Source organism: Gracilinanus agilis, chromosome 3 (genome assembly GCF_016433145.1).
Source record: "Gracilinanus agilis isolate LMUSP501 chromosome 3, AgileGrace, whole genome shotgun sequence".
NCBI lineage: Eukaryota > Metazoa > Chordata > Mammalia > Didelphimorphia > Didelphidae > Gracilinanus > Gracilinanus agilis.
The window spans coordinates 597,877,202-597,890,893 of NC_058132.1; the positions used below are offsets into that span (position 1 = coordinate 597,877,202).

General features: G+C 35.7%; 1 protein-coding gene across 1 annotated transcript in view; it reads left to right on the plus strand.

Moving 5' to 3' along the window:
• The first annotated feature begins 209 nt into the window (after positions 1-209).
• Positions 210-13,692, plus strand: part of CTLA4 (cytotoxic T-lymphocyte associated protein 4) — an 82,854-nt gene continuing 69,371 nt past the window's right edge. Inside the window, exons 1-2 of the mRNA XM_044667486.1 lie at positions 210-218; positions 1,320-1,435. Coding sequence (XP_044523421.1) covers positions 210-218; positions 1,320-1,435 — 125 coding nt within the window. The remainder of the gene's footprint in view (positions 219-1,319; positions 1,436-13,692) is intronic.

The following is a 13,692-nucleotide window of genomic DNA, read 5'->3' on the forward strand; positions in this document are numbered from 1 at the left end:
TAGATGAGTACTGAGCATTGCCTGCTGAGGAATGTAAAGAACAGAAAAGTTGAGCTACAGAATCAGAGATGCTAGAGAACTGCGACAGTGATAATTTTGACCCCTTGATGGGGATGAGGATGGAGGAAAACTTCAAGAGACTGTAGATAGTGGATCACGATGATGTCATGGAATAGTAACTGGCAGGTCCTGCTGGAAGCAGAGGAAAGATGCAAGAAGTAAACAATATGGTACAGATGGGAAATTCTGAGGTGGGGGACTAGAGGTCCACTCGAGACAGGATTGTGAATCATGGACACTTTTGAGGTGGCTGGAGGAGAGTGGGAGGGAGGGAGGAGGGAAGGAGGGAATAATCACTTATTAAGTGCCTAATACATATCAGGCACTGTGCTATGCAGTTTACCAATATTGTTTCATTTAATCTTCACAACAACCCTGTGAGGGAAGTGCTATTATTTTATTTTTGAGGAAATGAAGACAGAGAAACATTAAATGACTTTTCCAGGGTCATCTAACTAATAAGTGCCTGAGGATTTGAACTCAGCCTTTTCTGTACTCTGTCTCTTGCACCATCTAGCTTGGGAGATATCATTATTTTCTAGAGGCTCAGATACAAGTCTAATCGATATCTACTAACTTGAAAATAAAACGGTTCCTGTTTTAAAACTTGTGAGCCAATATGTTTATAAGGGGAATTGATAGTAACCCTGTTCTCAGAAAGGCTTGAGAGCAGCAAGCTAGAAAAATGAGAGGCCTCCTGAAGGGTTCCTGTGCTCCTGATACAATGGTAATAACAATAATAATAACAACGCAATAATGATAATATCAGCTTACATATTGTCTCAGATATTAGTTGGGTAACTCTTCAATAGAGTTGTTTTGAGCATCAAATGTGCAAGGTGTTTTGCAAACCCCAAAACAGCTTTATGAAAGTTAGCTAACTGTTATTTGTATCACAAAGCACTTTCCTAGATAATATCTTGTTTGATACACCAAACCTGTGAGGCAGGTGTGAAAGGCATTATTGTTCCAGTTTTAGAGATGACGAAACAAAGATTGAGTAACTTTAATCTGAGGTAACACAGTTAGCCCAGGAGGGATGGGCAGTTGGGACCTAAGTGTTCTGACTCTATGCCAGGTGTTCTTTTCATTCCAAGGCAGCTGAACTTGTGATTTCACCAGGAGAAATGCAATTGTTTCTCCCATTGCTTCACCCAAAGTACTATGTTTCCTAAAATTCTGCTAAGACTTTCAGTTGAGCGAGCAATCATTTCTGAACTAACACTGAATTTTAATTGCCCTTTACTTCCTTTCTATAGAATCTGCATTGCCCTCATTATGAATCCAGAACTCATAATAATTTCAAAATTCTCTCTACATATCACGATGTATCAAATTCTCCAGGGCTTCGAGATTGCTGGTTGCTGTGCAAAGGGTAGGTTTATTTTAAACTACAGCAATTTGGGAGGGGGTTAGGTTTTTTCAAAGAACATTCTTCTGTACATAAATAATTCAAGGTCCTGTTGGCATATTCATGTTACAAAGAAAAAAAGCACCTCACGAACTATTCTAACATTCTTAAGGGAATACAATTTAAAAAAAAGTTTTTTTTTTCCTCTTGGAAGAAAAAAGAATCAGGTCTATTTGAATGGACCTGTATGTTTACTGGAATAGAAGCCTATGACAGAGATGAAAGGGAAAAAGAAAATACAGGACCCAGAAGTGTAAAGAGCTTTGGCAAATATTTTGTCTAATGTTTCCATTGTAAAGATAAGGAAATCTTAGAGTGACTAAGTAAGTTGCCTAAAGTTAGGGAAACAGTAAGAACAGAATGGGCATCCAGGCCTTCTAATTTCAATATTCTTTTGATTTTACCATATTGCCTCATGATCTTTTCTGCACCTTCCTTTTCTTCCCTTCTCCTCTCTTCTTTCCCTCTTTATTCCCCTTTCTTTACCTCCACCCACTTCTCTCCTTTGCATTCCTACCCCTCTCTTTTCTTCTCCTCTCTTTTCTTCTACCTTGTTTTGGACCAAATAATAATAATCTGGGGACCATTCTTTTGGTAATGAGTCTCTCCTCTAAGCCATGCTGATCATCTGGAAATCAGATATGTGGGACATCATTGGACCTTACTCAAAGTCTTTTTATGGTTGGATCATCTAGACCAGTGATTCTCAAAGTGGTGCTACCACCCCCTGGTGGGTGCTGCAGCGATCCAGGGTAGTGGTGATGGCCACAGGTACATTTATCTTTCCTATTAATTGCTTTTAAATTAAAAAAAATAATTTCCAGGGTGCTAAGTAATATTTTTTATGGAAAGGGGGCGGTAGGCCAAAAAAGTTTGGGAACCACGGATATAGACTAACATTGGCATTACCTTCCAGAAACAAAGGCCATTTTCATGCCATGACAAAAGCATTAGAGAAGTGATAGCTAATGAGAATCAAGACCTCTGGTTAAGATATGGAATATGGATGATAATCCAGTATAGAAAGTTGAGAAGATAGGTAGAAGGAGAACCAAGAGAGAAGAATGCTATGAAAAATCAGAGAAGGCTTCTGTGATGTGGGGAGGGGAGAAAGGGGTTGAAATACTTGTAAATAAATTCTATTAATAAAAAAAAGAAATTAAGTGCTAGAAGATGCGTAGTCCCATTACTTTGGACTATTTGCTGAACCATGGGAAATGGAGATATTTTCATTGGTGAATTTTTAGTTATAATGGGATCTGATCTACAATATATAATTCATTAAAATAACACTAAAATGTGGGGGAAATATGAGCTTCAATATGAAAACCCACTCATTAAAAATAAAGATAAATCATGATAGCAGGGGAAAGTAATGAATGTTGGAGGGGATGTGGCAAAATTGGGACTTTAATGCATTGCTGGTGGAGTTGTGAACTGATCCAACCATTCTGGAGGGCAATTTGGAACTATGACCAAAGAGCTCTAAAAGAATGCCTGCCCTTTGATCCAGCCATACCATTGCTGGGTTTGTACCCCAAAGAGATCATAGATAAACAGACTTGCACAAAAATATTTATAGCTGTGCTTTTTGTGGTGGCAAAAAAAACTGGAAAATGAAGACATGCCCTTCAATTGGGGAATGGCTTTACAAATTGTGGTATATGCTGGTGATGGAATACTATTGTGCTCAAAGGAATAATAAACTGGAGGAATTCCATGTGAACTGGAGAGACCTCCAGGAATTGATGCAGAGTGAAAGAAGCAGAGCCAGAAGAACATTGTACACAGAGACTGATATATTATTGTAAAATCGAATGTAACAGACATCTGTTACTAGCAGCAATGCAATGACCCAAGACAATTCAGAGGGATTTATGGAAAGGAACACTATCCACATTCAGAGGAAGAACTGCAGGAGTAGAAACACAGAAAAAAAACAACTGCATGGACACTTGGGTTGATGAGAACATGATTGGGGATGTAGACCTGAAAAGACCACACCCATGTAACTATCAATAATGTGTAAATAAGTCTTGACTGACCACACCAGTGGAAATTCGAATTAGCTACAGCAGGGGAGGGCGGTAGTCGGGGGAAGGGGAGGTGAAGGGGGTGAAGGGTAACATGACTTATGTAACCAGGGAAATTTTTTCTAAAAAATAAAAAAATTATTCAATTTGTAAAAAAAAAATAAAGATAAATCTATGGCTGAAAAAAAATTGACGAACATTTCTAGAAGTAAAAATATCTATGACTTTAGTGGAGGTCTTCCCATGGAGAAAATTTCTATCAGTGTCCTCATCATCTATATTTTTAGTGGCCTGAAAGGATGAACACAATCAAAGAAACATAAACATATATAAAGCCCATGTTGGAGGTGTCAGTTACTGAGCCTTAAAAGAATCGAGATATTTCTTAAGATGAAGACTACAAGGGATTCTATTCCAGGAAAGGGGGACAGTCTGTGCAAAGCCAGTTTGGAGATGGAATGTGGTGGGCAACAGCAAATAGCTAATTGGATTGAAATGCAATTTGATGAAGGATGGTGATATGGAATAAGTCTGAAAAGGCAGGCTAGAGCCAGATTGTAAATGGTTTTAAATGCCAAATAGAGGAGTTTATGTTTAATCCTAGAAGAAGGGGAATGATATGGTCCAACCACATAGTGTGGGAGTATCAAAGTGGAAGCTAGTTGAGAGAGAAGGAAGGGTGAGACTGAAGACAAGGAGACCAATTAGGAAGTTGTTACAATAATCAGATAAGAGGTAAGGGGAGCTAGAAATAGGATAGAGTCTATATCAATGGTTCCCAAACTTTTTTGGCCTACCATCCCCTTTCCAGAAAAAATAGTACTTAGCCCCCTGGAAATTAATTTTTTTAAAAAATTTTAATAGCAATTAATAGGAAAGATAAATGGACCTGTGGCCATCACCACTACTCTGGATTGCTGCAGCACCCACTAGGGGGTGGTAGTGTCTACTTTGGGAATCACTGGTCTATATGAATGGAGATCAGCACCTTTATTTGGTCTAGAGATGGCCCAAGGGTCTACTGGGACCCAAGTGACCTTTGGACTGGTTGTATCCAGTTGTATCCTATCCTCTCTTCCCCAAGTTTGTTTACCCTATTGCCAGCTCCTGGCTTTTCCTAACTCCTGGTATCCAGTCAAGGGGAACTATGAATGCCTTGAATGGCTGAGAGAGGATTCTAGATAGGAAAAGATACCAGCAGAGGCTAGGATGGACATTCAAGCTACTTCAGAGTGCAGTGAGCAAGCTGAACCAGGAGAGGGTGTTACAGCAGGCTTTTCGAGAGAAGTCTATTTCAAAGGTAGTGGGAAATATAAGAAGAAATCTTCATCAATGATAAGAATTCTTCATCCAGGGTTCAGAAGTGCACTAAGGAATACTTTGGGAGAGGAAGGGTTGGATGTGAGGAATTGTTAAACTTAAGTTGTCGTAATTCACCTGTTGTAAAATCTGTGATGCTTACTTTTTTCATTTTTTAACAAAGCCTTTTGCTTGCAAGTCAGACCACCGGTGCCAGCCTACCCTGAAGGGATATCTTCAGGTTTTATCTTGGGGGAAGCATAACCAAGAAAAAAGAGGCAACTTCATAAAATAACCCGGGTCCTTTGGACTATAAGCATATCTGCCATCTAGGTGGCTCAGTGGATAGAGAACCAAGCCTGGAGACGAGAGATTGTAGGCTCAAATCTGGCTGTAGACACTTCCTAGCTGTATGACCCTGGGCAAGTTACTTGTCCAGCCCTTACCACCCTTCTGCCTTGGAACCTATACCAAGAATGGATTTTAAGACAGAAGATAAGGGTTTAAAAAAAAGAGATTATAATAGATGATAAAGGAAAAAAGATAATTCTAAATAGCAACAGCAGAAAAAAAGAGAGATGATTGAATAGAATATCTTTTAAAATGTTCTTTTTAAATTGAATATCTTTAATATGTGAAGAGGTCCAAGACATCCCTTATGGAGATCTGATGTTACCCACTGAAGATGGAATTAGAGAAATAGCTTAGATAATTTTGGGGAGTTATTGTTATTTGGAGCAGTCTGGTAGGCAGCAGGTGCTGCATAATTTTAGAATGGGTTTTCAGAGAAAGTTGGGGAACCCAGTTTTCTGATTTCTTTAGACCTCATCTGCCATCTCATCTGTCTTTAGCAAAGTCTATTCCAAAGGTGGGAATATTGGATAAATTAGGATTCAGGGCATAGTAGAAAGGACTGAGCTTCAAATTTCAGCTCTGCATTTTTTTAAGTGTGACTCTAGGCAAGTCACTTAACATCCATAGACCTTGGTTTCCTCATGTGTAGGGATGTTGGACTAGATGGTTTCAGAGGCCTCTTCTGGTTCTAGATCTAAAATCCTACCAATGTTCCTTCTGTCCTTTTATTCTATAATTGTAGGAAGTTACTGTAGTGTTTAGTAAATTATTTAACAGCCACTTTGCACCATCTATTGGCCAAAGTGCTTCATTGCATTTATGAACAGGAAAGCAGTCCTCCCCTAGAAAGTGCAGGCCTTGGATTTAATCTTTTCACAGAAACGTAGATTATTGTCACATTTTCTCAATGTCTAAGGTACACAGTCCTCTCTGCATGGTAAATGCTTAGTAAGAATTTGCTGAATTGAGTTGAATTGGAGCTAGAAGATGCCTTCAAGGTCATCTAATTCAATCCTTTACCTCTCTTCCTTCCCCTTTTGAGGTTAAATTCCTTGAAGTTCAGTATTGAGCACTTCCATTTCTCTTGTTTTTTTTTTTCTTTTTTTCTCTCTTCAATCTTCAATCTTATTATTCAGCTAAAGCTGCTCTCCCCAAAGTTGTCAATGATTTTCTTTCTCTCTTTTTTAAACCCTTGACTTCTGTCTTATTCATTCAAAGACAGAAGAGAGGCAAAAGCTTTATAATTGGAGATAAGTGACTTGTCCAAGGTTACATAGTTAGGAAGTATCTGAGGTCAAATTTGAATCCAGGTCCTCTTAACTCTAGACCTGACACTCTATCTACTGTGCTACCCAGCTGCCTCCACCACAGTGATCTCTTAATTGCCAAGCCCAATGACCCTTTCTCAGTTCTTACCATTCTTGACCTCTCTGAAGCATTTGACAATGTTAATCACCAATGTCTCTCTTGGTTTTTGTGCCATCGTAATCTTTGACTCTTTTCCGAGGGCAGGAACTATTTTTTTTAGCTCTTTGTGTGTTACCCAGTGCCTAGAATATGTAAACAATTCATGCTTGTTGACTGACTTTTCATTTTATTGATTGACAAACTGAGACCCAGAGAGTCAGTGAGAGCCCAGTCCTTATGTTCAATGGGCTCCATTGGATGCAATTCTCCAGGAGGACTTTGGAACATGTCAGGATTCTGTAACTATTTCTTGTATGCTTATTGTATGGTGAAGACCAGACCTTTGATTGGCTTCTTCTGAAATGCTATCTTTAAAAGGTATTAAAAAGAAGCTCCAGGACTCTATCTACTGAACCACCTTGATGCCTCCAAATAGACACATACACATACATACATTGCTACATATATGTATATATCTATGTATAATTTCAGAAGGTCTGGTGTTGAAGAGAGAGAAAGACTTCTTGCAAAGACCAAAAGATAGTCTTTGTGGGCAGCTACATGGCTCAATGGTTTGAGAGCCAGATCTAGAGATAGGAGGTCCTGGGTTCAAAGCACACTAACTGTGTGACCCAGGGAAAGTCATTTAATCCCAATTGTCTTGCCTTTACTGCTCTTCTGCCTTGAAATTAATAAACTTATTGATTCTAAGATGAAAAGTAAAAGTTTTTTTTTTCTTTTAAAGAGGATTTGGGAAAAGCTTCTTGAAGAAGATGGAATTTGAACTGGGTCTTAAAAGAAGGCAGAAAGTGGAGATAAGGAGGGAGATAATTCCAGGTATTGGAAATGGTCATTGAAAACAGTTGGTAGATGGAGTGTCTTATAGGAAGACCAGCAAGGAGACCAGGGTCATTGGACACTGAGTACAAAGAAGAAATTAAAGTATAAGAAGACTGGAAAGGTGAGGAGGCATCAGTTTATAAAAATATGTAAAAGCCAAGGGATTTCATATTTGATCTTGAAGTTAATGGGGAGCCACAATGGTTTGGAGATGAGATAGCCAAGGCTTGTGCTTTAGGAAGATTTGACAGCTAAGTAGAGGATAGACTGGAGTAAGGAGAAACTTGAGGGACTATTCAGTAGGTTACTGCAACAGTTATTAAGCACCTATTATGTGTTAGGTATAGTCTAGGCATGAGATGATGGGGACCTCAACCAGATTGGTACCAGAGTCAGAAAAGAAAAGGAGGAAATATGTAAAAAATGTTGGGTGAGTTAGTAACACAAGACTTATAACAGTTTGGATAGGTTGGGTGAGGCCAGGCTAATCTCATTTCTTTTTCTGTCAGAATTACTAACTACTAGATGAGGGGGATACTGAGACTATAATTTACCTTGATTTTTACAGAACTTTTGACATGCTATTTTCATGGAGAAGATGGAGAAATATAGATTAGACACTCATACAATAAGATGGGGTCAGAACTGATTGAATGGATCTACTCAAAGAGCAGAGATTTGTTAAATGTTAAATTTGTTAAATGTTCAATCTCAATATGGCATAAGGTCTCCAGTGTACTGTGCCAGGGAACTGTGCTTGAAACTTCACAATTTGCCATTTTGATCCATAACTTGGATAAAGGCATAGAAAGGACATATAACTGAAGAGGAATAATTAACCAAGTGGACGAGAGTCAGAATGAAAAAAAGATCTTAAAAGACTAGAGTATGTGGATGAATCTAATAAGATATGGATGAATGGAATGTTTTAAATATGAATTCAAACAATTAACTTTAATATTCAAAGAGAAAGAGATGCCTAGACAGTAGTTTTTCATTGATATCTTTTGTTTTCACATTGGCCAGAGTTCCTCTTGTATCCCTTCCTTTCTCAGAGAGCCATTCTTTATTACAAAATATTTTTTTAAAAAGAAAGAAAAAAAGAGAAAAATAGTGAAAACAAAACACTTTGAATAAATCTGCTCTCATCTTTAAAGCTTCATACCTGATGTCCTGACCTCTGCAAAAGAACTGGGAGAGGTGTCACACACACACACACACACACACACACACACACACACACACACACACACACACACACACAAATGCTCATCTTTTCCTCTGTGACTAACAGAAAGCAATGGGCAAAGGTAAGAACTAGACAGTGACCGAACTCCTCATCTTTAGGATTATGAATAATTTTGGAGATTTCCTTTTATTTCCTAGTTAGGAATATAAAAGCCAAAAGGAGTGAGGAAGTTCTTTGAAAGGTACACAAGTCTTTTGTGCCTGCAGAGTTTTGTGGGTAAAAGCATAAATCATAGAAATAATAGGTAGTTTTATCAAAGAAATAGTACCAATAAACATCATACCCCAAATTTTGGTATGTAGCTAAAACAGTCCATTGGGGGAAAATATATCTCTAAACACTTCCAGAAATGAAAGAGAAAAATAAAAGATCAATGAATTAGGAATAGAACTAAAAAGAAACCTTGAAAAGCATCAGATAAAAACCTCAACTAAACAGAAAAATAGAAATCCTAAGAAATCAAAGAAGGAATAAAAAAATTGAAAGTAAAATCCTGTTGAATTGATAAATAAAACCATCAACTTTTAAAGGAAAACTAATAAAATAGAAAAAGTCTTAGTAATCCAAAATAAGAGAGGAAAGCTAAATGATCATGTTCCAAAATGGTGATGGAAAATTTACAGAATTACATGCCTTCAATAAAATTGATGGAACAAATGGGATGAATTGAATATTTACAAACATATAAAATACCCAGGTTAGTAAAATAAAAAATAGTCGATTTAGGGGGCAGCTGGGTAGCTCAGTGGATTGAGAGCCAGGCCTAGAGACAGGAGGTCCTAGGTTCAAATCCAGTCTCAGACACTTCCCAGCTGTGTGACCCTGGGCAAGTCACTTGACCCCCATTGCCTACCCTTACCACTCTTCCACCTATGAGCTAATACACAGAAGTTAAGGGTTTAAAAACCAAAAAAAAAAATAGTTGATTTAAATAACCCAATCTTGAGAGAAAATTGAAAAAATACAAATTAAATTCCAGATTAAAAAAAACCATACAAAATGAGATAGATTTTCAAATGGATTTAGTCAAGCATTCAAAGAAAAATGAACTTTAATGTCACATAAATTATTCCTAAAAATAAAATACTCTACCAAATGCCTTTTGTGAAACAAATATTGTCCTGATATCTAAAGCTAGGCAAGAGTAGAAGAGAGGAAGAAACCTATAGACCAAAATAACATATAAAAATACTATACATTATTTAAAATATTTTATTATTTATTTTTAGCAGTTTTTTTCTTTAAAAATTTTGAATTTTAAATTTGATCCCTCCCTCCCACCTCTTACCTCCCACTAAGAAGGCAAGCAAAATTATTTCAGTTACACATATGAAATCATGCAAAAAATTTCCATGTTAGCTGTATCACAAAAAAAGCAAGAAAAAAATAAAGAATGCAAGGAAGTTATACTTCAATTTGCACTCAGAGTTCATCACTTCTCTCAATGGGGGTGGATAGCATTTTTTTTTCATCATGATTTCTTTGGAACTGGGTTAGATCATTGTTTTGATCAGTATTGCCAAGTCTTTCAAAGTTGATCATTATTACAACATTGCTGTTACTGTCCACAATGGTTTCCTCGTAAAGACTATAATCAAACTGGATTTACATAAAGGATTCAAAATTGGTTTGCAAAGTATTAACAATAAAACAAAACAAATAACCCAAACAATAAAAATCAAATAAATACATCAATAGATACAGAAAAAGCTTTTGTTAAAATACAATGCTCCTTTTATTAAATACATAAAAAGCCTGCAAATAAATGGGTCTTTTATTCATATGATGAAAAGCATCTATCTAAAAATGAAGAGATAGCATTATATTTAATAAAGAAACACAAAAGGTCATTCCAATAAGACATGGGGTAAATCAAGACTACTAATTTTCAATACTATTATTTGAAATAATTTAATAGATTTTATAGTAGTAAGACAAGGAAAAGATATAAAAGCAATAAGTATAGGAATAGGAGATGAAATTACTGCTTCTTAAAACAAAACAAAACAAAACAAAACAAAACAAAACAAAACAAAAAAAAAACCCTTACCTTGTATCTTAGAACCAATACAGAAAAGTGGCAAGGGCTAGGCAATGAGGAATTAAAAGATTTGCCCAAAGTCACACAGCGAGGAAGTGTCTGAGGTCAGATTTAAACCCAAGACTTTCTGTCTCCAGACCTGCCTATCTACAGAGCCATCTAGCTGCCCCTGAAATTATTGCTATTGTGGGATAGTTTATTTAGAAAACTCTAGACATTTAACCAAAAAGTAAATAAAACAATTAATTTTCGTAAAGAAGCAGGATATCATATAAAGCCACAAAAAGGATTGAACTTTTTTCATGTTACTAACAAAACTCAGCAGGGAGACACAGAAAAAGGAATTCCATTAAAATAATTAGATAATTTATAAAAAAATAAACCTGGGAGTCCATCTAAAAATACACATAGAGGAATTAAAATCATTTACAAAACAATCTCAGAAATAATGACATTTAACTAATTGGATAAATATTGTTATTTATGCTCAGGCCATGCTAATACAATAAAAATAATGATACAACCCATGTTAATTTATAGATTCAGTGCCATTCCAGACAAGCTACCAAAGGGTTACTTTAAAGATTGATGAAAAAAGAATAAAATTCATCTGGATAAAAAGGTCAAGAATTTCAAGAAAAAAATTGAAAAAAGTGAGAAAGAAGGGAATCTAGCAGAATCACCTTTCAAACTATATTATAAAGTAATAATCATCAAAATTATTTAATACTGGTTAAAAATTAGAAAAGTTAATCAGTGGAATGGATTAGATGAACAAGTCTCAGAAGAAATTGTAAACAGTGTTCCATATACTCAATAACTTTAAATAATGGGTGAGGACTTAACATTTGACAAAACTGGAAAGAGTATGGCAAAAATTACGTTTAGACTAATACCATACACCATATGTTACAATAAACTCCAAATGAATCATTGACTTAAGTATAAAGGTCATATTATAAACAAATTAGAAGAGAAGGGAAGGAAGGAGATACTTTTCACAACTATGGATGATTCTTCATGAAATAAGGGATAGAAATGTTAATAAAATGTCAAATGAGAAATTTTGATTATAATTTTTACGCAAACAAAATGATATATAGTCAGAATTGGATGTCAAAATAGTTAACTAGAAAAATAATCTTTGCAGCAAATTTATCTGATGAATGTCAGGTACCCAAGATCCACTGAAAACTGACTGAAATAGGCTTGCATCTCCAGCTGCCTATTGCACATCTCAAATTAGATGTCTCTTAGATGTTTCAAACCTTACATGTCCAAAAATGAACTCAATATCTTTCCCCCCTAAACATCCCCTCTTCTTAAATACCCAATTACTGTAAAGGTACCACCGGTTCTCCCAAGTATCCAGGTTTGTAATCTCGGTGTCACCCTTGGCTCCTCACTCTTTCTCTTTTTTAAATTTTAAATTTTTATCTTTTTTAGATAAAATGCCTATAGTACCCCAATGTTGGCTTTCTGACATTCTGCAATCCATACCCTTCCCCTTCTTTCCCTCTAAGAAAGAAGGCAATATGACAAAAGTTGTATATATACCATCATACAACACATATGTCCCTGCTCACAATGCTGCAAAACAAGACACATATCACCTACACCTTCTCACCTTCTCATAAAGGAAACAAAATGAGGAATGGCATGCCTCAATCTGTGCCTTCACTCTCTTTCCTCCTTCTGTGGTGGTGGATATCCTTTTTTTTTTTTTTTTTTTTTGGTCATGAATCACTTGAAGTTGTTCTGCCTCCTTGCCTTGTTGATGATAGTTAAATCATTTACAGACAATCATCATATAATGTTTTTGATACTGTATACAACATTCTTCTGGTTCTGCTCACTTCTCTTTGCATCATAAAAGTCTTTCCAGCTTTTTTGTGATTATCTTGTTTGTCATTTCTTATGACATAAAAGTATTCCATTACAATCATACATTCCATTCCCCAGCTGATGAATGTCCCTTCAGTTTCCAGTTCTTTTTCACCACTAAAAGAGCTGCTATAAATGTTTTAGAATACATAGGTTTTTTTTTCCCTTTTAACTTGATCACCTTTGGAAGTAAACCTAAAAGTGGTATTGCTAGGTTACAAGGTGTACCTAGCTTTGTAACTCTTTGAGCACAACTCCAGATTGCTCTCCAAAATGATTAGATCAGTTCACGGTTCCATCAACAATGTATTATTGTCCCCATTTGTCAACATTCCCTCCAACATCTGTCATTTTGCCCTTTTATCATTTTAGCCAATCTTTTAGGTGTGAGATAATATCTCAGAGTTGTTTCAATGTGCATATCTCTAATTAATAATGATTTAGAGAATTTTTCACATAGTTATGTTATAACTGATTTCTTCATCCAAAGAACTGCCTGTTCATTTTTATTGTTTATTAATTGGTGAATTGTTCATATTCTTACATATTATAAATATAAGACCTCTATCTCAGAAAATGTCTATAAATTTTCCCCCTAACACTGCTTTCTTTCTATTCTTATCTACATTAGTTTTATTTGGACAATACCTTTTCAATCTAATGTGTTCAAATTTATTTGTATTATATTGTATTTCACAATGTTTTTTATTTCTTGTTTATTCATAAGTTGTTCTCCTGTCTGGAAATCTGGTAGGTAAAATGTTCCCTATTCTTTTAATATGCTTATAATATCACCCTTTATATCTAGGTCACATATCCATTTTGATCTTATCTCAGTTAATGGTGTAAGATATTGTTCTATCTATAGTTTCTGCTAAACTACTTTCCATTTTCCCCAACAATTTGTACCAAATACTGAATTTATATTCAAAAAATTTGGATCTTTACCTCTGTCAAATACAAGGTTACTATAATCTTTTACAACTGTTTGCTGTATGTCTATTCTTTTCTACTGATCCACTTTTCTATTTCTTAGCCAGTACCAAATAGCTTTGATAAATACTGCTTTATAATATAGTTCAAAATCTAGACCTCCTTCCTTAATAGTTTTTAT